Genomic DNA, 23,992 nt, shown 5'->3' with positions numbered 1-23,992 from the left:
TCCATAAGATCCCCATGTAGAACCAGAAGATAGAATCAAACCAACAGATGTGGAAACCACAACAGAGACGTGAAAGAAAAAAAAAATCCGATATGAAGCAAGGCAACATGAGTCCTCCAACACTGCAGCTCAACTACTGAATTCATAAATGCTGAATTATGTGACAGATAGATTGTTGAATGAAGAAATAGAATATTTTAGAGATGATAATGTCATTGATGAGATAGAAACAAGCAAATGAATGGAGTAGGGGAATCAATTCAAGACATGGAAAAACAACTCAGAAATGCAGGGAAAAATCAGAAACATGTATAATAAAGTGTCAGTAAGGAAACCAAGATTTTGGGGGAAAAAAACCCCAAATAGAAATACTGGAAAAGAAATACACTTCAACTAATTAAAAACAAAAATAAAACCACCTTCTCAACAGACTGGTGTAGTAATAGGAGTGGCGGCCGCTTCCTGCCACCTGGCTAGCTTTACCCGAAATATTTACACGGAAACTGTATTCTTTTAAACACTGCTTGGCCCATTAGCTCTAGCCTCTTATTGGCTAATTCTCACATCTTGATTAACCCATTTCTAATAATCTGTGTAGCACCATGAGGTGGTAGCTTACCAGAAAGATTCTTAACCTGCTTCCATCTCAGAGAGGAGAGGCATGGCATCTGCCTGACTCGGCTTCTTTCTCCCAGCATTCTGCTGTCTATTCCGCCTACCTAATTTTCTGTCCTATTAAAGGGCCAACACAGTTTCTTTATTTAACCAATGAAATCAACACAAAATGGAAGACTCCCACATCAGACTGGATCCAGCAGAAGAAAGTGGTGGAGGAAAAAAAGAATGGACTATGACATTCAAAAATCAATGAAGAAAAGTGTGACTATAGTATCCATGAATTGTGGGGGACAACTGGAGACAAACTTAAGAATTCACAGAATTGTAGTGCGCTGCATGGCAGATTTAGCTTTTACTCAGATAAAAATGGCTTATATGCTGCACGGTGCTTCCCAGAGTTGAGGTACTTTAGGACGGCTCCCACTGGGCAGTCTCAGAGGCAGTAAACATTGGCCCTAGCCATGCCCACTTAGCAAAAAGAAAAAAAATAGAAATAAATAAATAAAAAGATGCTTCTGGTCAGAAAATAATTATAGATACACAATAAAGACAGATTCAGATAAAAAAAAGTCCTCTAAATGGGTCACAGTGTTGGATAAATGTATGTAGGCTTGAGAGAGAGAAGAAAAAGAATATAGAGAATTATAAAAAGAAGTAAATCATTTTAAAAAAAATAAAACAAAGTCTTTAAAGAGACAGTAAACTTGTAGAAAAAGTAATAGGAATAAAGAAAAATAAGCCACATAAATATGAAATATACATAGAGAGTCTGGATTATGTATATTATTTTTTTAATTTTTTGACTGCAGAGACATTTGATTCTGGGGACTAATAGCTAAACCAACATATATGTTTTAAAGGTTTCTTGACTTCAAAATTTGAGTCTAAGAATATTTTGCTTTAGAAAAAATGTTCTGCTTTTGTTTCCACAGATGAGAACCTGTGGATTAATTCCAGACTAATGTGGTTTGGTGAACCAATACTCTCTGAAAGGTTGCTGTGAATACCCCCCAAAATTACTCCACCCCACAAAAAGCAGGAAGCAGTTTGGAAAGAACTACACCCAAATTCCCTAAATGATTGTATATACATTTTTGTTTACTTTTAAAGGGGGATATACTGTAGAGATTTGCATTGGTATGGATCTTACTTTATTGATACAAATTTAAGGTCAATTTTATTATATGCATATTTCTGCTCTTTATTAAGGTATTGTGTTCTTGTAGCTCACTTACTAAGAAATACAGGTTAATAGTCATCTATAATAGTCAAGCTTGTAGTCATGTTAACTAGGTTTTCTAGATATATATATATATATATATATATATATATATATATATATAGAGAGAGAGAGAGAGAGATTTCAGTTAGATTGGTATTCAAGTGTTTCAGAGACCTTCAGAATATGGCATTTAAAATGTTTAAGACCTTAGTACTTTTCACAACAATGAGACACATCAGCTCCTGGAAGCACCAATTTACGTGAGGAGGATGATGGGGCATCAAAGAGGCTCTTTATGAAGTTGGTTAGCCATTTGGGCAAGAAACTGCTCTTGCCTGGACTGCTTGATGAACTGGACATGCAGGACCTACAGAGAAAGGACTGCAGAACTTGCCTAAAGGTGATGCAGTCTTTTGGGGTTCCTATTTCATGAAAGAGTTTGCCAGACATTCTACAGGACACAGAAGAAAGTGACTGACAAACTGCCAAAATAGGCAATCTGTCTTTGAAATTTCCTGCTTCATGGAAAAGTCTGCTGGATACTATGGGCCAGTAGGTTGAAGATGGAAGTTCTAATGTTACAGAAGAACTTTGGGTGACTGTACAGGCAGCAAGATGTCTCTGTCAATTCTAGAGTTTTGGAAGTTGTTTACAAGGCACTTCAGTTAGCTCAGATAATATATCCTTCTGGGGTCTTTGATGGAGTTGAAGAATAGATAGTAATAGTTTTCCTTAGTAATGATAAAATATAAAAAGACATAAATATTGTAACTATAATTCTTGCTTGATAACTGTTTTGTTGTATGTAATTTTACTATGTTAAAGTTAAAACCTTCCTTTTTATTTAAAAAAGGGGGAGGTGATGTGGGATTCCCCTCTGTATGCTGTGATTACCATTTATTAATAAAGAAGATGTTTTGGGCCTGTCATAGGGTAAAGCAGAGCTAGGTGGGGAAAACTAAACTGAATGCTGAAAGAAGGAAGGTGGAGTTGAGAGAAGCCATGGAGCCACCGCTGGAGACAGATATTCAGGAACCTTGCCGGTTGGCCATGAGCCTTGTAATAAAATATAAATTAATGGAAATGGGTTAATTCTAGATATAAGAGCTAGCTAGCAATTATCTTAAGTGATTGGCCAAACAGTGATTTAAATAATATATTAAAAATTCACAGAATTGAGAAAACAGAGATAAAAACAAAAGGCATAGAAAATTGGTTTAGTGATCCTGTAGCAGGAACCTCTTAAACCCAGGGAAGGAATTGGACATATAAGTAGAAGATTCTTTTAGAACCTCAAATTGACCTGCCAGGGAAGGATCTCTAGTCCACGATAGTCAAGATGCCAACATTACAGAGAGAGACAGAGAGACAGAGAGAGAGAGAGAGAGAGAGAAGGAGAGAGAGACAATATTAAAATCTGTAAATAAGCATGCCAAGTAGCAAAGGCCAGTACACTAGAATACCCTCAGTTGATCATTAGCAACCCCAGGAGCCAGGAAATAGTTCAAGCTCTGAATGTAAATAGCTGTCCACCCAGATTGCTGTGTTCAGCAGAACTGTCTCTTAAAATTGATGGAGAAATCAGGATAGTTCAAGAGAAGCCCAGATTAAATCAGTTTGTGACTGCCAAACCAGCTCTACAGATGGTGCTTAAAGGGACAGCACACATAGTTAACAGCATACACGGTGGACAGCATACCCACAGTCAAATATTAGTCAGAATTCAGGAATCCTGTAGAAGAAGGGGGGGAATTATAGGAGGCAGAATGGTCAAGGACACCACTAAATGCAAAGAATCAACTACCCTGGGCTCATAGGGGCTCACAGAGACTGAACCAACAATCAGGGAGCCTGCGTGGGACTGACCTAGGCACTCTGCATATATGTTACAGTTGTGTAGCTTGGTCCTCTCTCTTGTGGGACTCCTAAGAGTGGGGACAGGGGCTGTCTCTGACTCTTTTACTGGATTTTGGGACCCTACTACTCATACTGGCTTGCCTTTCCCCACCTTCATATGTGGGACAGTATCTAGTCTTATTGTAACTAGGTATGCTGTGTTTTGTTGATATTCATGGGAGATGTGCTCTTTCCTGAACAGAAATGGAGGAGTGGATTGGGGAGTGAGAACAAAGGAGGATGGGGGAAGGGGCTGGGAGGAGAGGAAAGGGGGGAACTGTGGCCAGGCTATAAAATAAAAATAAAATAAAAGACATAAAATGTTGTAAGCAAAGACTAGCTGGCCATTTGGTGAGAGTGAAGAATACCACAAAGAAATAGGTTTGCAAAAGTAAAGGCCAGGCTCAAGGGACTTCAGAGGGAAGCAGGGACTCTACTGGAAATCAAAAGAGAGGCCACCATTTCACACTCTGGCAAAGAATCTGGCTACATAGCACTCGCATTGTGACATTTGCATGAAGCGGAATTCAAAAGTAATTGATGGAGGAAATTCAAAACAGCAAAGTATTGGGGCAATGGAATGGTTACTGCTCAGTGTGTTTGATCTGAGCTATGGTGAGAATTTAAAGCAAGAAGCAGAGCAGAAAGATGTGAATGATATGTAATTTGTCCAAGAAAGAAGTGTGAATATATTTAAGGTTTAAGATCAGGTGAGTGCCAACAAAGACATTGTAATTATGAAAGAGAATAGTCCCATTGAAGAGAGACAGTTCACTTTGCACTGGGACAAAACCAAAGGAGCCTTGACGGCCAATCTCACACTTGGAAGACTCTCAGTGTAAAACTGAAAACCTAATCTAAGTACTCCAAAGCTACAGAGAAACCCTGTCTCGAAAAACCAAAAAAAATAAATAAATAAAAAATAAATAAATAAATAAAAAATACTTCCATCTAAGGAGAATTCCCGAGAAGATAGAGCCCCCTCCAGGGCACACCAGCTTAAACGGACCACCACAGGCAGCTAAGTGGTTGCTGTGGCTGTGGCCCCAGGGGACCAGGCCATGCCTCAAGCTGGAAGCACAGCCTGGTATTGTTCGCCCACTGTTAGCTTTGCAGAGATGTAGAAAGTAAGAGTTTCCGGGTCTCACAGCCTTGTGATGAGGATTCGGGAAAAGCTGGCAAGGCCAGGCAATGCATAATAAGGTCAGAGTTCCTGCAGAGAAGAGGTCAAGAGAGGTCACTGTGTGAAGCTGCAGAGGTGAAATTCAAGTTGCAATGTCTATCCCAGTTGGAGATGTCAGAAACATGGGACATTGTCAAGATACCAGGTGGATCCAGTCCAAGAGAGAACCCATGTCTGTTGCAGGAAGAAGGATGTAGGTGTGGATTTATTGGTGCTCAGTGTGTGTCAGTCTGTAATAGAGACGGGCCACAACATTGCTGATGTGTAGATCTATGTCTTCCAAGACTTTCATTTAGGGATTGGCCCGTCTTATAAAGTTGGCCTCTGACCCTGTGGAACTCCCAGGACTCAAGCCCTTCCCTTGATTTCCAAGACCCTTGTCTTCTTGAAGCAGACCGACCCTGAATGCAAGGCAAGACTTAAGATCTGGGGAAGAATTTTTACTGAAGAACAGTTATGACCTCATTTTAACAACAGCACAAGATGCTGAATGAAGACGTTCTTCCCAAGTGATGAAATCAGGACATCTTGTCCTGTGGAGAGAATCTCAAATCTTTGAAAACCTATTCTTTCCTAGCCTTAGGTCAATGAAGAACCCAAGTGTACCCAAAATAGACCATGGTCTCGCCTCAGCACAAATGTTTCCATTTATTTTTGGGCTCATTGGCAAAATGTACATCCAGAAAGAATGGGAATTAGACCTTGCTGACAGCAGACACTTTGCCAGTGTTTTCCTAGCAAGGTCGATGGGGTACACATTTTATCCAGGAGCGCCCATCAGGTCAAATCATAATGGCAGTGTATGCTGGTAATATGGTAATACATATAACATTCTCTGCAGCCACTGGCTAGCTGAGTTTCCTATGCCAATATATCTATAGGACACAGTCTGCCTAAACACTGATGAGTGTTTCACAGCAAAAAAATATATGGAAGTGCGTATTGTGCTGTTAAGGAGCAAGTCTTTGCTCACGCAACCATGACGTCACTGAACGTGGCTTACAGTTCAACCAGGTTTTGTCTCTGTGTCTGGGTCAGCTTATCCTTGCCACACATCCTGCCTGTGGCTGTGGAGGAGACACTGCTTACAGATATAGGCATATTACTGTGATCTCATAGAATTCAGGGTTTTGAAGCTTCCAGAAGGACTCTAGCTTACAGGATCTGAAAGCACAAACCTCTGCCCTCCCTCCCCATGCCCAAGAGTGGTAGCATGGAAACACATGTTTCAGGGTCACGGTGAGGCTGGAATCTCACAAGCAACGAGCAGTTCAGGATGGCTGGCAGCTGGGCTCAGCAGGCATCTTGTGTGGAGAGTTCACCTTGAACACACAGCTGGGGAGAAGATGGCTGGGAGCTGGAGAAACCTGATGTCTAGGATAGTCTTGTCTTTACTGCCATTCTCTTGTCTGCTGGGAAAATCATGAATATTTTAAATTAATTTCTCAGTTAATACATAGCCCTCCCTACCAATACTTCTTGCTGGTACTAGTCAGGGACGGTTCTCTTCAGCGTCTACAGGGCCACTTAAACCATTTGTTACTCCAGTTCTGGGGATCCAATGCCCTCTTCTGGCCTCTGTGGGTACTGCACACACACAGGCACACATGTGTTCACATAAAATAAAATAATAAACATTTAAAAAGAATATTGGTACATTTGTGTGAGTTGACTTCTGGAACCTGCTCTGAGATCTGTGCCATCCCCTCTGCCATTGTCACACAGTAGTTATTGCTGTGGTTATGTAAAGTGCAGTTCCTTCCTGTGCCAGGCACCAGATTCCTCCCTCTTGACTATGACTCAGCATCCTAGGAATCAGTAGCTACTTGTAAGAGTCACAAATTGTGTCATCCAGAGGTTTCAAAACAGGAGACTTGGGCCCTACAGGCAAGGGTGTTGATGTGTGTTTCAAAGGTCTGCACACATTTCTGAACTTTCTGATCTAGTTTTCTTACGCTTGCCAGGCAGCAGGACCAGGCTGATGCGGAAAATACCACAAGTTTTTGCAAGGATACAAGGAGAGACTACAAGAGAGAGGCCCTGTGACCACAAATGTCTGGAAAACTACTCAAGGCACACCTACTACAAAGAAAGGCTTTCTGAGGCCACACCTTGATTAAGGACAAGAGCTAGTGTGTTCATAATTTTAACTTCTTGTACTGTAAGGAAAATCTATTGTAGTGAGAGAAGTCAAGGAGACTGCTGGCCAGAATCAGTTTGTACAACTTCATTCTACATTTTCCCAAAGTTTCAACAGTAGATAAAAACATCACGGCATCCTCACGGTGACTGGTGACATGGCTATGGAATGCCCTCACATGCTACCTGCAACCCGGAGTCTCTATCTTCCACTTGAGGCAAACCCAATGGGAGGCAGGATGACCTCTGTACCATAGAAACCCTTGAAACTGCTCCAGTTTTCCTTTTCCTTGATCCTGCTTGAAACAAAATAACCACTATCTTGTCATTGGATAGCAGATAGCTTTGGGCATACCTGTTAGTGGTGACATTAATGCAGAAGCTCCTGGGGCATTGTTTACTGTTAGGGACACTGGCTGCCAAACTGCTAGAGACATGGAGTCCGTGTTTTCCCAACAGTGTTGTGTTGGTGACATGGCTGAGGTGAGCCTTAGGGGGTTCCCACATGATCTACAAGGATCCCTGCCTCAAAGGCCACCAACGTACATCCCTGTTTTCTGTTACTTTTGTGGCCCTGTGGATACTCTTTGGCAACCATGCAGTGCTTAGGGAAAAGACCACTGTATTCCTATTTGAAATTGTCACTTTAGTGGAAGAAATTAATCTTTGGGTATTGCGCAGTCTGATGGGGGGGGGGGGACAAAACTGAGATGATCAGCTTCTCATATCAAGTACTAGAGCTTAAATATTCTCTGTTTAAAAAAAATTTTGCTTCTATATATGTGTGTGAGTGTATGTGTGTGAGCATGTATGTGTATATATATGTATATATATGATTGTGTTTATGGATATATGGGGGTGTGTGCTGAATGCACATGTATGCTCATGGACCATCTTAAGTGTGGAGGTCAGAGGACAGCCTGCAGGAGTAGGTTCTCTCCTTCAGAAGTCGGAGATTGAGCTCAGGTTGCCTGGCTTGGTCGCAGGTTCCTTTACCCACCAAGATTCTTTGTGGGTCCCAAGCATCACTTTTATATAAGCTCTACAGACTAAAAGGAGAAAGTGAAAAAAGTATTTGAGTATTTCACTTTACTTTTATCCAAGAGGCAGAATTCCTAGGAACACCGGAATTAATGTGAAACCGTGTGAACTTTGTCTAGGAAATTTACAGTGGCATAAATGTTTGTGATGGGCTATTTCCTCCCCAAAAAGAGAATGTTGATGTGCTAATTTTCAATGCCCAGAAATTATGGCTTTTGTGGGAAGTGAGATGCGTTCATCACAGTGGGCTCTAACCCAGCACAACTGTGTCTTTACATAAAGAGAAAACCTGACCATGGAGAAACACAGACGGGGGCGGAGGGATATCCATTAGAACGAGGTTGCCCCAAGCTATGGAGTGCCCAGAAGCTGGGGGAAAAGTCTAGCAAGCTCTTTCCATCTGAGCCAAGGACCTCAGTCTTCAGACTGTGAGATGTCATATTTCTGATAGTGATATTTGTTACCTCACTCCAGAGAACTAATACAGCCCCTTTAACTAGAATTTGGGGACAATCATTATTGAAGTTTTCTCTAAGCCAATGAGACAAAAACTGCTTCAAAAAAGCAGCTGGTTCATAATACATTCTAATCCTGGAAAATTCAAAGATTCCAGTCTTGTGGCCCACCCCCCACTACAGAGAATGTCGTTTTTGTAAATAAATTCCATGCTCGTAGTGACACAGAAGCCCTGGTTTATCTCCAATGTCACGAATGCTAGGCTAGCTAGCACGCATCCGAAGAAAGGGGGTGTGTGTACCAATATTTCAACTTCGCTGGCGCTTGCGTGCCAGGAGGCGGATAAATCAGGAGCTGTAGAATGTTTCTCCCTGTGCAGCCACCGCAGCAGACACAGTGTGGAAGCTGAGAATCCTTATCTTGGAAGGCTCTCCACTTCAGCATCGATGGCTGAGTTTTACGTTTCTTGCACTCCTGATACACCCAATAGTCGTCAATCACATCTAACCAGTTCTCTTAAGTTTAACGAGCTTTTCTTGTGATGTCCAGCCAAGGGGAAAAAATACCAAGATATATGTAAAAACTGAAAAGCTTAAGGAAAAAAAATGTCTTCTAAGAACTATTAAAACTATTGGTCACCATGGTGACCCTGTCCTTGTGCAGTCCCCGGGCTTGAGCAACACAAGAGACTCTTTCAAAAGCTTTTCAGTGGAAAATTGTTTCAAACTTAGAAAAAAACAAAACATAAGAACAACTCCAAAGTTCTCGCAAACCCTGCCCTTGGAGTTCTCCATCAACCTTTGCCCTGTTTGGCTTAGCTTTTGGCTCTTTTTAGCAATAGGCTTTGTCCATCACTTTCTGCTTGATAATCAGTTTGCTAAGCATTTACTGTGTGTCTTCAGGAGTAGAGAAGACACAGATTGTGATGTAACTCTCTCAGCGCGAGCAGAGAGACAGACAGGAAGATCATTTTTACTTGAGTCCCAGAACACAGCCGCTCCTGGCTTGTTAAACATCTCCTGGGAATGGCGGGGTGCATTCCTCCGGGAGCCTCTCACTTTCATACGTGAATGCACTGTTGGTGGCCCCTTTCCATTTCATGGAAGAAGCCCATGGCACCCAGAGCTAAACAGGCACAAAAGTTGCCAGATTCTTGCTCATCTTTCTGAGATTTTCTGCTGTTTAGTGTTGCTCGCCATTGCCTCCTTAGTGCCCAGAGTGGTGACAGGCACATTCATGAACCTTGACGCCTGTTTTTAGTAGTCTAGATTAAGCCCATACAGAGAAAGAAGAATATGTTCATATATTAACTTCGTTTGCCAATGACACAGTGCCCTTTGTTTTAGGGAGGGCTCGTGGTATGAGGCTGCACTCTGTGCCCATAGGTCCCACTCTGTAGTTAGAAATGAATCACTGTCAACAGGAGCTCAGTGGTGGGGACCTTGAGACTTCTATGCCCGCATCAGAAGGAGCAGGACCATTCAGGGCCCTCTGCTATCCTCATGTGAGGACTGGGGTGGATTTACTTGAAGCACAGTCTGCCTCACCCTCCAGAATTCCAGCTCAGTGTTTAAATTACCTTATCCCCCCCCCCCCCCCCGCATCAGTAAGATAGTACCACATGACTGAAGGGTAGTGTTGTGGATGCCAGCTATAAGCACAAAGTCTATCTGTGACACTCAACCTCCTGAAGGCTGTGACCCTTTCATACAGTTCTTCAGGCTGTGGTGACCCCCAACCATAAAATTAGTTTGTTGCTACCTCATAGCTGCATTTTTGTTACTGATATGAATCATAACACACATATCTGACATGTGGGGTCGTGACCCACAGGTTGAGAAGCGCTGGTCTAGACAGAGGCTCACTGTGAAGCTGGGTGCTCTAAATTATCCCCATGGTACCTCACAAACTGGCAAAGTACAGCGAGCTTCAGAATTCAAGTGCATAGTTCGAACCCACCCAAAATCAGAGCCTCTGGCCTCTGCACAGGAGGCTTCTCTGCAAGCAGAGGAGGCCTGCACTTTATTCCCCAGATGCAGAACATTAACCTAAATTATCCACCTACAAAAACTTCTCTTCTTCCTTCCTGCCAGAAGGACATTAATTAATTACACTTAAAAATATTCTGTGTTGAGCCGGGCAGTGTTGACACATGTCTTTAATCCCAGCACTCAGGAGGCAGAGGCAGGCAGATCTCTGTGAGTTTGAGGCCAACCTGGTCTACAGAGCTAGTTCCAGGACAGGCTCCAAAAGCTACAGAGAAACCCTGTCTCAAAAAAAACAAACAAAACCAAACAAAAAGTATTTTGCGTTAGGGATGGGAGCCAGGGTCTTATGTGTGCTTGACAGGCATTCTGTGGAGGAGCTGCATGTGCCCCACTTGAGTAGATCAACTGTGTCCTAAGATAAAATGTCCCCTTCTGGCTGACTCTCCCTGCCTGAACCGCATCACAAAAGCCAAGTCGAGAGGAAATCTTATGGGGCAAAACCTTCATAGCATCTCCCAATTGCCCTGTGGACTCAGGCCTGGCTAGCATCTGCAGAGAAGGGGCACCCTGAGTGGCGAGGGCCCTGGACCACAACAAGAAGCGAAGCAGGAACTTTCCTTTGACTGTAGGTGGAGGTAGCTAAAAGGCAGGGGAGAGCCAAGAATCACAGAATGAGCAATGAGCCAGGGGCGAGAAGAGGCGGTGGACCTGGCAGCCACAGCGTTCTGGTGCTCTGAGTCACTTGAACACAAAGAACAATGCAGCCTGCAGGTGGCTAGCGATAGCTCCGGGCAGCCTCGCCTGCTTTTGTAGAGCGATACCAATCTTAATTATTATTGGTTAAGATGAAAAACAACTGCCCCGGAGTTAGGAAAATCAAATGGGTCCTGTTCTTGGTTTCCATCACACAAAGGGGAGTCTGTTCTGCAAAGCCCAGTTGGGCTTGGCCTGCTCGGGGACCACTGACACCCAGCTCCTTCCCAGAAGGACAGCTAACTCGTGCTGCAGAACCTGGGTGCTACAGGTGCTGGCAAACCCAGCTACGGCGGCTTGTGTGTAATATGCTTTTGATAAATGTTTCATAAAGTGCCTGTTCAGAAAACAATTGCATTTTCCTGTGGGAGGGGAGTAAAATTGATGATTGTGGTAGCGCCAAGGACTTCATGTCACACAAGAACAGCTTGTCCTTGGGGCACAGATTACAAGTATGAGTCTTAGCAGTCTCTGGCATGAATACGGCAGAGTGTTAGGAAACCAGCTCGGATTCTGATGCATAGAGAATACGGAAGGGCTCGCAAGAGCATGCATCATGCATATGGAAACTCCTCAGACACACTTGGCGATTCTGGCCCTTAGAGTCATGACATTGATGTCCATAAGTTTACTTACAGGGGACAGTGGGAGGAGATTTATGTCTTAGCAAAGCTCCAGTGAGAGCTGGAGATGCAGCTCTGCCTAGAGTTCTTGCCTCAACTGTTAAAAAAAAAAAAACCCTCAAGTGCACTTGAGGTCTGCAGCTTGAGGCCCAGTGTCTGATGTACCCCAACTGTCTGTGTCCATAGAAATACCTTATTTAGGGTCAATTCCTTTTAAAAGAGGCCTTTAGACATTAGGAAGAGACATTGAATTTCACTAAATACTGATGTGGCAAGTCAAATGATATTTTACTCTTGTTTTCGTGAAGGGTGTTAATATATTTTTAACACTAAAAGTAATCTTGATTTAAAACTCTTAATCATGGGATATTGTTCTTTTAATCTGATGCTGGATCTTATTTGATAATGTTTTTTGTAGATTGGTTTCTGTGTCAAAATCAGTACAACTGGTAGGTTTTTGGGATATCTTGGTATAGTTTTTAATCAATGTATTTCTTGTTCCAAGACAATACATTTGAAAGGTTTCTTCCGTGTGTTGAGGAACAGTTTGCAGGCACCCTGGGCTTAGCTTTTCATCAGGAGCATGACTCCCACTCGGGCCACTTCTGGCTTGTGGTTTCAGAGGGTACCCATCTCAACTCTGCTTCACTTCCCTCTCTTTTCTGGTCAGTTCAGCTGGGTGGGGTTATATACAGCCATCTTGTCTTCCCTAAGATTTTGTCATTCACTCAATGTCCCCAAATGTGTTTCCTATTTCCCCTTTGTATTGTATATGCTTGTATCTGCCGTCACCCACGTACTTCGCTGTAGGACAGCTGATGGCTTACAAGGTCGCCTCTAAGGAACTACTTTGTCTTACTGTTGGCTCCGCTCAGTTGCGCCTCATGTTGACCATTCCCACCCTTCGGCTTTGCTGAGTGCATGCGAATTTTGCTGCTGAACTGGGTTGAAAATAGACATTTTCCCCTCATTCAACTGTTCCTAGAAGTACTGATTTGCTAGAACAGGCCAGCCCGGTTCTATCCTTATTTTCCTCAGCTCTCACGGCACGGACATTCGCATGGTTCTCTTCCTGCTGACAGTCTACTATCATCTTTTCAGTTTTTTCATGTTTTTTCATGCTGTGGGAACCTCTTGTTCTTTCTCTCTGCATATGTGCATTCTGGCTTTTTAAGTGTGTCATGCGGTTGACCATTCTATTTCCTAGTCTCAAAAATTATACTTTTCCTTTCACGTGTACCACTGAGATGAACCTTTGGATCACTTCAGTAATTAGAATAATAATCGTAAAGTGGAGCTTTTTAAACCATGTAGAAGCAGCAAGTGACGCTATCTCGTCAGCAAAAGAATGACATTATTACTTTAAGTCTAGTGTCTAACATTTACCATAGTTTAAAGAGATCTAAATCCACTTTTTTTTAACCCTGGGATATGAGTTCCTTTTTGGATATATGGATAGTCCCTGACTTATAATAATTGAAAGTACAATTTTTCAGTGTTAAGGTGATGGCTCAGAGTTCAAAGATTAAAAGGTAGCACTACCCTTGCAAAGGACTCAGGTTCATTTCTCAGCACCAGCATTTAGTGGCTCACAAGTGCCTCTAAGTTACAGTTCCATAGGATCTGACTGTCCATACGCTTTTCTGGTCTCCATGTGCACCAGTGCACATAAACACATGCAAGCACACATATACACATAAAAACTGGTGATGAATGGATGGTAGATACAGAGATAGAATGAGAGATAGATAGATAGACAGACAGACAGACAGATAGATGATAGATAGATAGATAGATAGATAGATAGATAGATAGATCTTTTCAGAAACAATGGCACTTTCTATAGAGGCCATAAAGCGTCACAGACCCCGACTAGTTCTACTGAGACTTGGTTCTGTGCCATACTGTGTTGCTTATTCTGCTGCTCAGCAGTCCTGGTGGATCAAATGCCTCTCTGTGCACCATTTCAAGTTATGGTGGGTATTTTGGGATGGAGCCCCATTGTCAGTGGAGAAACATCTATATAGTCCTGAATCCTTACCCTCTCTCTGACTTATTCTCCTTTTCAGATTTCTATGTACATTATTATTCCTAACATAAATTTTAACTTTTTTTTAAAAATTACTTTTGCTGAGTTTTCTCAGGCCCTCACTCTTTGCTCATCTTCTTGCAAATCTATTCTTATTCTTCTCTTCATTGTGCACAGAAATGCATTTCTCTATGTCTGTGGATATAGAGAAGCTCCTTTCTTCTTTCATGTTAATTTAGTCTTTTGTTTTTTGTTTTTCAAGACAGGGTTGGTTTTTGTTTTGTTTTGTTTTGTTTTTTTTTGAATAGTCCTGGCTGTCCTGGAACTCGCTCTATAGATCAGGCTGGCCTTGGACTCACTGAGATTCACCTGCCTCTGCCTCCCGAGTGCTGGGATTAAAGGCACGTGCTACCACTGCCCAGGGGATCTCGTTCTTTTTTTTTTTTTTTATTTCTACTTTGTGCTCTTTCTTCTTAGCTTTGTACTCCACTTTGAAATAATAATTTTCTTCACTATTTTTCATGAGAGAATGCCTTGCTTGCAATAGCCACTCTTTTGTGGCAATTGCTTTTAGATGTATGCTCCTTTGTCCTCGCCTTTGATTGGCAGCTCCAGATGTGCCAATCTGGAGCCCCGTGCATGCTCTTGCACACAGCAGCATCCAGATGCACATCTTTCTCTCCCTGTTCTAATCCTCAGTGCACTCATCAGCAGGCTGTTTAGCACTGCCCGCCACATTCTGTGTGAGCAGACATCCCTCATCTCTGCGAGATACTCTTTCCATTTCTGCATCTCGGTCTCTTTATTGATTACAGTTAGAATGGGAAAGAATGGGGCACATAGATATCCATGGCACACTGGAAACTTGAAGTCTTGCCATACATTTTAAATAATTTAAGTAATTCCGGCTAGAGCACATCTCCGCACTAATGTATTCTTACATTAGAGGGTTTTTATACAAATCTACCTTATGATTTCAAACCAACTTTAGAATATAAAGTTTGCTGTGTAGAAAGTTAAAAAATAATTTGCATAGTCTTACCACAGTAGCATGGTACCCTTGAATGCCAACGAGAGGACTGTCCTCTGTCCTTGACTCCGCTATCCTCCTCCACTGGTTTTCTAGGCTAGAGAGTTCTAGACTGTCAGACAAACCATCAATCTTTAGCAGAAGTTCATCCAATAGGCTTGAAAATTCATCCAGGTAATAATTCTTAGGGGAAGAAAATGAGATTGGTAAAGGCATACACGAGTGCAAAATTATTCTTTTGCCCTCATTATCTGAATTATTCAGTAATGCCAACTTTAGACAGTTTTCCCTGTTATAAGATAGTAAGAACCCAGAAGATTTGGGTGCTGGGCCGGCTTCTTTCTGTCGGCCTCGGTTCCTTCATGTATGGTTTGTGCACACACTGTTTCATTCATAAGTGTTACCGCTAATGACGCTTTGACAAAGGGCCACTGAATGGATTTGAAGTCATAATGGGCACATGATGGGCAGTAAGCCCTATCCAAACATACGGTGCGATGACTGCTTTTTGCGGGCTTCAGGGCCACACGGAATGCTGTATACACAGCGGCCACGGATGACGGCTGAGAAGTCACTGTGAAAATACCTAGATTGAACTTGTTTGTATTAGTGTCTGGAGTGCCCAAGCCGAAGTGTCAAGGGCCCCATGGTTTGGGTAGAAGTTTGGGTCTGATAGCCAGCGCCAAAAGCAAGTGAGTAATTCAAGGAAAACCTGGAGACTCTACGTTTTCAACAGTACAGGATGGAGTGAGCAGCGGTGGAGTCCGCGAACCCTGCGAGCTTAATAGTATTTCAAGGGGAGAGTCTATGAGATCCACTAGGGTTGAGCCTTTGCGGTAGTAATTGGTACGGATCCACAGTGGCGCTCTTCTAGCAGAAGGCAAGCCTGCACGGTAGTGTCAACAACCCGAGTGTGTCACTGCTTCCTGTTCCAAGGTCACACAGCTTACCTGATCCGTAGCCACCTCAGTCTCCTCCAGAGTTGTTTCCAGTCCCAGAATGGCGAGGACTTTATGCCATGCGTAAACAGCGACATTTGTAAGTGTCACATGAGATTTTCTTTGAGAAGACTTTCTTTTTTGGAAAAAAGGCAGGAGGGAAGCCCTCAGCTGGAAGAGAGAGAGAGAGAGAGAGAGAGAGAGAGAGAGAGAGAATTCTGTGTCACCAAGCTATGGAATGACTGTCAATGTGATAAACTATGAAGTGGACATTACATCCACTGCTGATGCTGAAGGACTTCTCAGGAAGCTTGGCAAAACAAGGAAAAGGCCACTCGGGTGTTGAACTTTGTTTTGAGCTCAGCAGTGAGAGCTCAGCAGTGAGAGCTCAGCAGTGAGAGCTCAGCAATCTTACTCTGAAGCACACTGCTGTCGTCTCACAGAGGTGTTTCTGTGCAGGGCACACCGCCTCAGCTGGAGTGTGGGCTGGTGTCTGGGAGATGGGAGGGAACCAGAGACCCAGCAGACTGTCGCGTCCTCGTGTGTGCTAATAAGAGGAGCCAACACTGTGCCCCAGATAGGAGTCCCTGGGCTATTGATTTCCTCACTGCTGACTGAGACGTGTTAGCTCACATCCCGTTTATTTTGGAAACTAGCTCAAACAAGCAAAATTTTAGCCATTTAGAGCCTGTCTGCTTTGGACGCCTTGGAGAACCTCACGTGGTTCTGTCCATTGAAATGGAGAAGCTGTGCTGACAGGCCCCAGCAGCTAAAGCTTGCTAAGTCGCTGACCCAGAGCCTCCTTCCCACTACTGCTGCTGAGCCACACCCTCAGAGCAAGTCAGTACCCCTCCCTAAGACCTCCTTTCCCCCTTTCTTCTGGATTTCCATCGCCTGACTCCACTATAGCCTGCATGTATGTGTGGGGGGCAGGGTTCTACAGTGTGAGGGGCTTCTATGTGGAAACATGTCAAAACATCTCTAAAAAATGTCCCGCCCTTGATCATCCCTTCAACCCTTGGCAGGATTGTGTGGGGACACCAAGAACCGGGAGCACACACAGCTGGCAGATGGACACAGCTTGCCTGCACGTCTGAGGGCTGGCTTCAAACCACAGAAGGCAGTTTAAACAACCAAAGAAGCTGGTGTGACTATAGGTGTTAAATCCCAGCACCCAGGAGGCAGAGACAGGCAGGTCTCTGAGTTCAGGGGTGGCTTGATCTACAGAATGAGTTCCAGGACAGCCAGGGCAACACAGAGAAACCCTGTCTTGAAAAATCTAACCAAACCTAAACAAAATTGGACCTCCTGATGCACGGTTTTAATTCTAGTGCTTGGAAACAAGAGACAGGTGGGTTCCTAGATTTTACGGGTTGCCAGTATAGCTTACCTGGTAAGTTCCGGGACAATGGGAGGCTTTCTCTTAAGGGGAAGCAAGGCAGTCTCTGAGGAATGACACTGAGAGTCGTTCTCTGGCCTCCAAATGTGCGTGCGCGCGTGCACGCGCGCACACACACACACACACACACACACACACACACACACACACAATGGATGCATGGAAAGAGAGTTAGGTGAGTGGGCCAGTGAGTGCAGTCACAGGTAAACAGATGGGGGATGGGCAGCTGGGAGGGTAAGTGGTCAGGATGGAGGAAGGAATCAAGCATGGATGGATGAACGGGAAGGAGTGAGCGGGCAATGTGGACCATTGAAAGGAGCTAAGAGCGCCAACCCATGGGCTGTCAGGGTGCGAGCATATACGTAGCCACTTCTAGTCTAACAAGCCACCAACAAGAGCATCGGCAGAACTTCAGGAAACCAAAAGTTTGAGGTCAATGAGAAAGTGTTGACCAATTCCTTTCACTTGTATTGAGCATCACCATGTGCTGGGACCACCCTGGGATGGTAGAGCTCTTGGTATAGCTGCTTCGAATGTGGCTAGAATTCAAAGGGAGACAGAAAGGGCTACCTAGGACCATGACTCAGTGAAGCCGGCTTAGAGTTTAGGGGCAGACCAGCTGTAAAAGTGCCCTCTTCACAGAGAAGGGATTCAGGAGAGGCAGCCTGAGATCAAGTTGAAGGTGAGAAGAGACGTTGAGTCACCAAGTGGGAGGCCAGGAAGGCCGCGTCCTGAGCGGAAGTAGCTGTGATCTTGCTGGACTGTTCTCAGTGAAGGAAGAATCAAGCTGATTGTGCTCCAAGCCCCATCTCAGGGCAGTTCAGCTAGATCCTGGGAGCAGGGTCAGTTCCCATGAGATCTGGCCAACACAGACTCTACTTGTCTGTCTATGTGGACAGAGACCACTTTGTCCTGATAGCAGATGCAACCTTCACACACTTTGACTTTAAAGTCTAGGCTGCATCGGGGGTATCCACATACCATTCCGAAACATAGAGAGGCCACCAGCAGAAAGAGGGCCCCGCAGTAACAAGCCACGGCTCGACGCCCAGACTCCAAGCGATTGCGCAGTGAGTCCTTTTGGTTTCTTCCCAGAAACTGAAGCAGCAGCTCAGGAAATGCATCTGTAGAGGTGTCGGGTGATGGCATCCCGGTGAAGAGCAGAAACCGGCACAAGTGGGAATAGGCAGCCAGCGACAGGGCCCCTAACAGCTGCAGGGAGGAAACCCCAGGATGTTGATTCATCAACTCTCTTTGGGGAAGAGGGCTATTTGGGGACTTCTCAATTATTTTAAGTTGCTAAAAGCTGGGAGAAGAGGATTTTGTGTGCAGCCCAAGCCTTTCTGGTTTAGGATCTTATCCCAAAGAGGCCAACCTCCACCACAGTTGCCCCTCCCAGCTCTCTTTCTGTGTTTCAACCTGTATCTACACCTTCTGAGCCACCTCGTAGTTCTGAAAAGAGGCCTGTGCTCTCTTCTCTGCCGTCAGAGTTCTAGTCCCGTCCTGCCACCCTCCTTCCACTGAAGCTTGGGAGACTGTCTGAAGGCCAGGTCACGGTTCACACACATGGACCATGAGGGCCTGTGATGGATGCTCAGCTGTAAAGAGGTTCACCCTTTTAGGCCATCTTGGCTATCAGTGACCTGCCCCTTCAACCTTTGGCCAGGAGCATCTTGCCTATATATGAGACCTCTACTATATGGGACCTACTGCTACTGTGAGGTCTCTTGTCTATATGTGTCTAGCACCCAGCATGGGCTATGTAAAGATAATGGCTTCAGAAGAATCAGAAAGAGCCACTTAGAGCCAAACTGGTTCTGGTTAAGCTTATGGTTTGGCTAATAGAGACAGGGACTTGGCTTGGGGTCTTGTAGTTGTAGTGTTGGTAGTCCAGTTTGTTTCACGCTGTCTGCTAAAGCCAACCCCAGGGCTGACACACTTTCTCAGGTGTGATGTCTGGATGGCAGACCACCATCGTGCTATCTGTCTGGGGAATCACTGGCCTCTGTTTCCCTGGCCCTGAATTTAGAATTCCTCGCCTCTTGCCTGGCACTCATTGATTATCCTGAACTCTGAAGTGGTTTGGCACACATCTCTGTGGGACTGAGGAGGAAGAAAGCGTAGCCTAGGCTGAGCATGGTGGGACATGCCTGCCATCGCAGTGCTCTGAGCTGGAGGCAGGAGCATCGGGAATTCAAGGGTATCATTGGCGATAGAGTGGGCTTAAGACCAGGCTGCGTTACATAAGACCTTGTCTTGAAACAGAATGAAAAAGGGATGGCGACTTTGCCCAGTGGGTAGAGGGAGTTGCTGCTCCGAAAATGGCAGCGTCACTGAAAATATCACAAGTGACATTGTTCATTATATCTTGGGCTTTTCTTAACTTAAAAACACTTTTATATAATGCTAAATGGTATAAATAACAATTTACTGTTAGGTAGGGATCACATAGGTCTCTACAATTTCTAATACAAACAACCTTCTTCGGCTTAAATCAGCCATGTGTTTCCTGGCAGGTTTATTCGCTGGCCTCTGGTGACATCTATGAGTTGGTTAGGGGTAGCCTAGGTTGAAATGTAGCTGTCTTAGACTTGGAGGTATATTCCTTCTGCTCCCATTTGCTGACCTGCTCCTCCAAACACAGGTCCAGCAAGGTCTCGGGTCTCTACTTTCTATAGCAGGAGACTCTTGCTTGGGTCCTTGCGGGTCTGTGTGAGGCCTGGGCCCTGAGAGCCAGAACATCCTCACAGTAGCCACCTGGCCAAGTGGTTCTCTTGGATTTGATAGCAATGCAGTCTGTGGCAGAGGTGTGAACATGGTGCTGTACTAGGCCTATGGGGCTGGAGTGAGCGCTTCCCCACTGGGACCTGCTCAGGACCAGTAACCAGGAGCATCATCAGGGCCTAAGCTACACACTGGGCCTGGTTTGGGCCTTCACTCCCCAGTTAGTACTTTTGGCCCATCCCTGGATGGAGACTTTCCCTGTTCAGGCATTGCCAAGCGTTCATGCAAAGGGCTGAGCCCTATATACCCATGATGCTCTTTCATCCTGATTGGGGTTTCCATCTATGCTCTACTCATGCTATGTGGCTCCTCACGCGAGGTCAATAATACAAAGTAGATTCTAGCGTGTGAATGGAGAAGTCTCTGTGTGCAGGACTTGGGTGACAAGTGCATGTAGAAACAGCCTGTGGCTGTCAAAACACCTGAAATTTACAGTCCTAAGGCAAGTGTCATCCCCTCTCTCAGCGTCTTATTTCCTCATCTGAGAAAGCCACCTTTCCTGCCCGTGGCCCATTGTGCTTGTTAAGCGTGTTCACACATAAGAGGCTCTCCACAACACTCCTGACACCTAGAGAGAGATCTGACAGTGGTAATAACCACAGGAAATAATCATAATAATGCTGTGGGAAAGCATAACACAAAGCCATTGTTTAATAAATCTTGACTATTGCTGTCACAAATGCAACTTATAATACTGATACCCCTTATCTAAACCCCACCGTAATGGGTCAGGTGGCTAGAATTCTGGATAGTGTGCCACCCTGTGAGAAGTTTGCTATTCTCTGCCTAGAGTGAACCGATGTGCTGGCTGACTAAGGAAATCGCTCGAGAAAGGGGAGAGAATTCTTACGGCGGGTGCCAGGGCTCTGGAGAGAGAAGAACGCATCACTGCGGAGAAGGCAGCCCTGCTGCTTAGGAGGCCGAGGAGGTGAGCACATTTCAACATCCAGAGGAACAGCAGGCTTCCCCGGAGCCATCTTACCCTCTAAGGGAAGAACACAGCAGGTCAGTGTGTCCTGCCAAGGACAATAAGGAGGTGCAGACATGGGCACACACCTGTGAGCTGTGCTGAAACACAAGTCCATTTAAGGAGTTGTTTAGACCACAGGTCTCCCAGGGACACCAGGTCTCCCAGGGACACCAAGCGTCGGTGTTTGCAGAGGAGCACAAGTCAGAAGCAGGAGTCAGGGCACACTGTAAGGCATCTTCAGGAAGCCAGGTTGGTAGAGACAGAGGAGCGGGTCTGGCTGTTCCCCTCTGAGCCTCAGTACACCATGCTCAGTAAGGAAATGACTGTCACAGCAGTGACAGGGTGTGTGTCCCTCATCATACAACATTTTACCAGTGCTTGCCTTAAAGATACTGAAAATTGAATCCTGTGATAGGTAGGATGGTTCTGACATTATAGCTTTGAAGTCTATGGCTCAAACAATCACAGTGATGGGACAAAAGACACACAGCAGGGTGACCCAGGGGCATGCTCGGAGTTCAGATGCAGCACAGGTACCCATAACCCCTGCTGAAAGCTCGCCGCAAAAGGCCTTTCGGCACATGTATCTCTCTCCCCCAAGAGAAAGAAATGGATGCCAAATGCTAGAACTCCATGTGGGCAAGGGATCAAGGTTTTCAGGTTGTTTGGGAAATGACAACAGAGGCCCAGGGAAGTTGTGAGGGGCTGGCACACCTGTGGCCCCTTCGAATCAGCAGGACACAGCTGTGCTGGGGAAGAAACAGGGACGACTGACACCACAGCCGGTACTGGCTAGGAGAGCTACAAAGTGGGGACGTGCGCAGAACTGCACCTTTTCTGGTAGCTGCAGTTTAACAGGCGGGAAATGAATGCAGAGACTGACTTTGCATTTTGTTTAGACCGACGCATGTAAATAATACGTGCATCCCGCACAAATGGAGACATTTGCACGTTGAATTTATAAAATTCAACGAACATCTCAATTTGAGCCGACCACACTTCATTCTCTATGCTCTCAGGGGTCAGGGACCATGACACTGGAGAGACAGCTATGACCTCTCCATGGCCCCCTTTCTTGCCTATATCTGATTGAAAGGACACCAGGAAGCCTCCTTAACTGTTTTCATTATCATATTTATTTATAGGATGTCTATCATGTGCCAAGAGGGATATGTAGGTATTGTCTTCCTCTCTCTCGTCCTCGAAAACCTCTTAAGTGTTGTACCACGGTCCTATCATATTTAGAATTTGAGGAAGCTTACTGATAGGGTTAAAGAAAAGCTGAGACTAAGGCCATAGGCCACAGCTGCAAGGCCGTCTGGATCAGACAGTGACAGCTTGCTCTGAAGGCCTCCCATCCGTACGTCACAGTTCCCGTCTCAGGTAACTGGTTATAGGACCAGAAGCCATTTCCACTGCTTCAGTGTGTTGCTCACCTTCTTAGGGTACGGGTGGTGCCATTTGTGGTGTGGATGGGACACCATTACCTGTTTCACTAGATAGTACATCACCCGATGCTTGGATGGTTGTGTGATATATGCTTGGCATGCCTGTGGTCCCTTCAAGGCTGTAAGACTTGGCTATGCTTGGGAAAAAGTGGAGTTGGTTGACACTGTAACCCCCACTGGGTAGGTGAAACACAATGTGAGCTATAGGTAGGACTGCAAATTTCCTGGTAGCTGCAATTTAACATGTGATAGTAAGCTGAGAAATTTACTTAGTGTTTTATTTAGACCAACCTATGTAAAATAATATTATATTCAGAGTAAAATGGAAATATTTGCATATCAAATTTCTAAACTCTTTTTCAGTTTGTCAAGCTAAGCCCTGTGGAGAGGAGAGTTGGAAGCACTCAGCTCTGAGCAGCTTGAGCTATACCCCAGGCACTGGCTGGTGAAAATGAATAACTTTCTAACGATGGCACAGGTGATGCAGGGGCAGATGGCCAATGCGAGTGTGGGGCAGGATGAGGCTTGACCAGGTCAGCTCTTACTCAAGAGCTAAGGGAAGGCCCAGAGATTGACACCGGGCTACAATAGAATCCCCAGGGAAGAGGGAATCCTTCCAGGCAAGATTCCGGAGACAGTAAACATGACCAGAAAGACAGCACGCTGGAGAAAAAGGGTGTGAAAGGTGAACCCATTTGGGGGAACCAGTGCTCACTGAGAATGTCCTGACAGACTCCTGTTTCTCCTCACTACACTCCAGTGAGAAGAGCATCCTGCAAAGTGTCTCAGGAAAGGAACTTTGGCTAGGATGGAGTTGGAATCCAGACTGATGCATAGCTGTGGTTGTTGGGTAGAAGAGACAGAATGTGAGCTGAGCCCCCCTGGTAGAAAATGTGGAGACAAATACAGATACATGGGAAAGGTAGACCAGAAGGCATAGCAAGGATGAGACAGTGAGGCCAGCACTGGAACTGAGAGTCACCATCTGTCTGGGGAACAGTAGTGAACTTCCTTCTTAGAGCTTCGGGCCTTTTGGTGTATGAGACAACCAACTTATACAGCAACACATACATCTTGGTAGATGCTAAATGCTTGCAAGAAGGTTCTGGGGTGGCTATGACTGACCCAGATCTTCTTTAACTGCTCACATTTCTCAAAATAACTAAGGCAAAGAACAAAACAAACAGAAGGCCCTTGGAATAGCCCGAAGTGTTTATTACCCACAGCTGGGAGGACTTGGAGAGCAGCGTCCCGGTGTTCTGCATGCTGGGGGATCCATGAGGTATTAGAATAACGGGTCTTAAGACTTTCTGTTTTAGGACAGAAAGGAACAGAGCTTACCACCTTTGTGGATAAAAAGAAGATAATTTTCCTGACTTTTGTGACTGGCATACAAGACTCCTACAAGTTGTAGCAATTATATTTCGAAGTGCAGAAGTGTCTGGAATCCTGCTCCTGATATTTGGCACAGAAAT

The 23,992-nt window shown here is 44.8% G+C and overlaps 1 protein-coding gene across 1 annotated transcript in view; it reads right to left on the bottom strand.

Moving 5' to 3' along the window:
- Positions 1-5,581: 5,581 nt before the first annotated feature.
- Positions 5,582-23,992, bottom strand: part of Pkd1l1 (polycystin 1 like 1, transient receptor potential channel interacting) — a 122,126-nt gene continuing 103,715 nt past the window's right edge. Inside the window, 6 exon segments of the mRNA XM_041668800.1 lie at positions 5,582-6,331; positions 14,991-15,161; positions 15,929-16,087; positions 16,332-16,463; positions 18,297-18,527; positions 20,950-21,084. Of these exon segments, the coding sequence (XP_041524734.1) occupies positions 6,311-6,331; positions 14,991-15,161; positions 15,929-16,087; positions 16,332-16,463; positions 18,297-18,527; positions 20,950-21,084 (849 nt within the window). The 3' untranslated portion in view covers positions 5,582-6,310.

The sequence above is a fragment of the Microtus oregoni genome, unplaced genomic scaffold, assembly GCF_018167655.1.
Source record: "Microtus oregoni isolate MIOR12 unplaced genomic scaffold, Mior012 000019F_ref0000042, whole genome shotgun sequence".
NCBI lineage: Eukaryota > Metazoa > Chordata > Mammalia > Rodentia > Cricetidae > Microtus > Microtus oregoni.
Note: the sequence above shows the minus strand (reverse complement) of the source record. Positions and strands in the feature narration are given on the sequence as shown.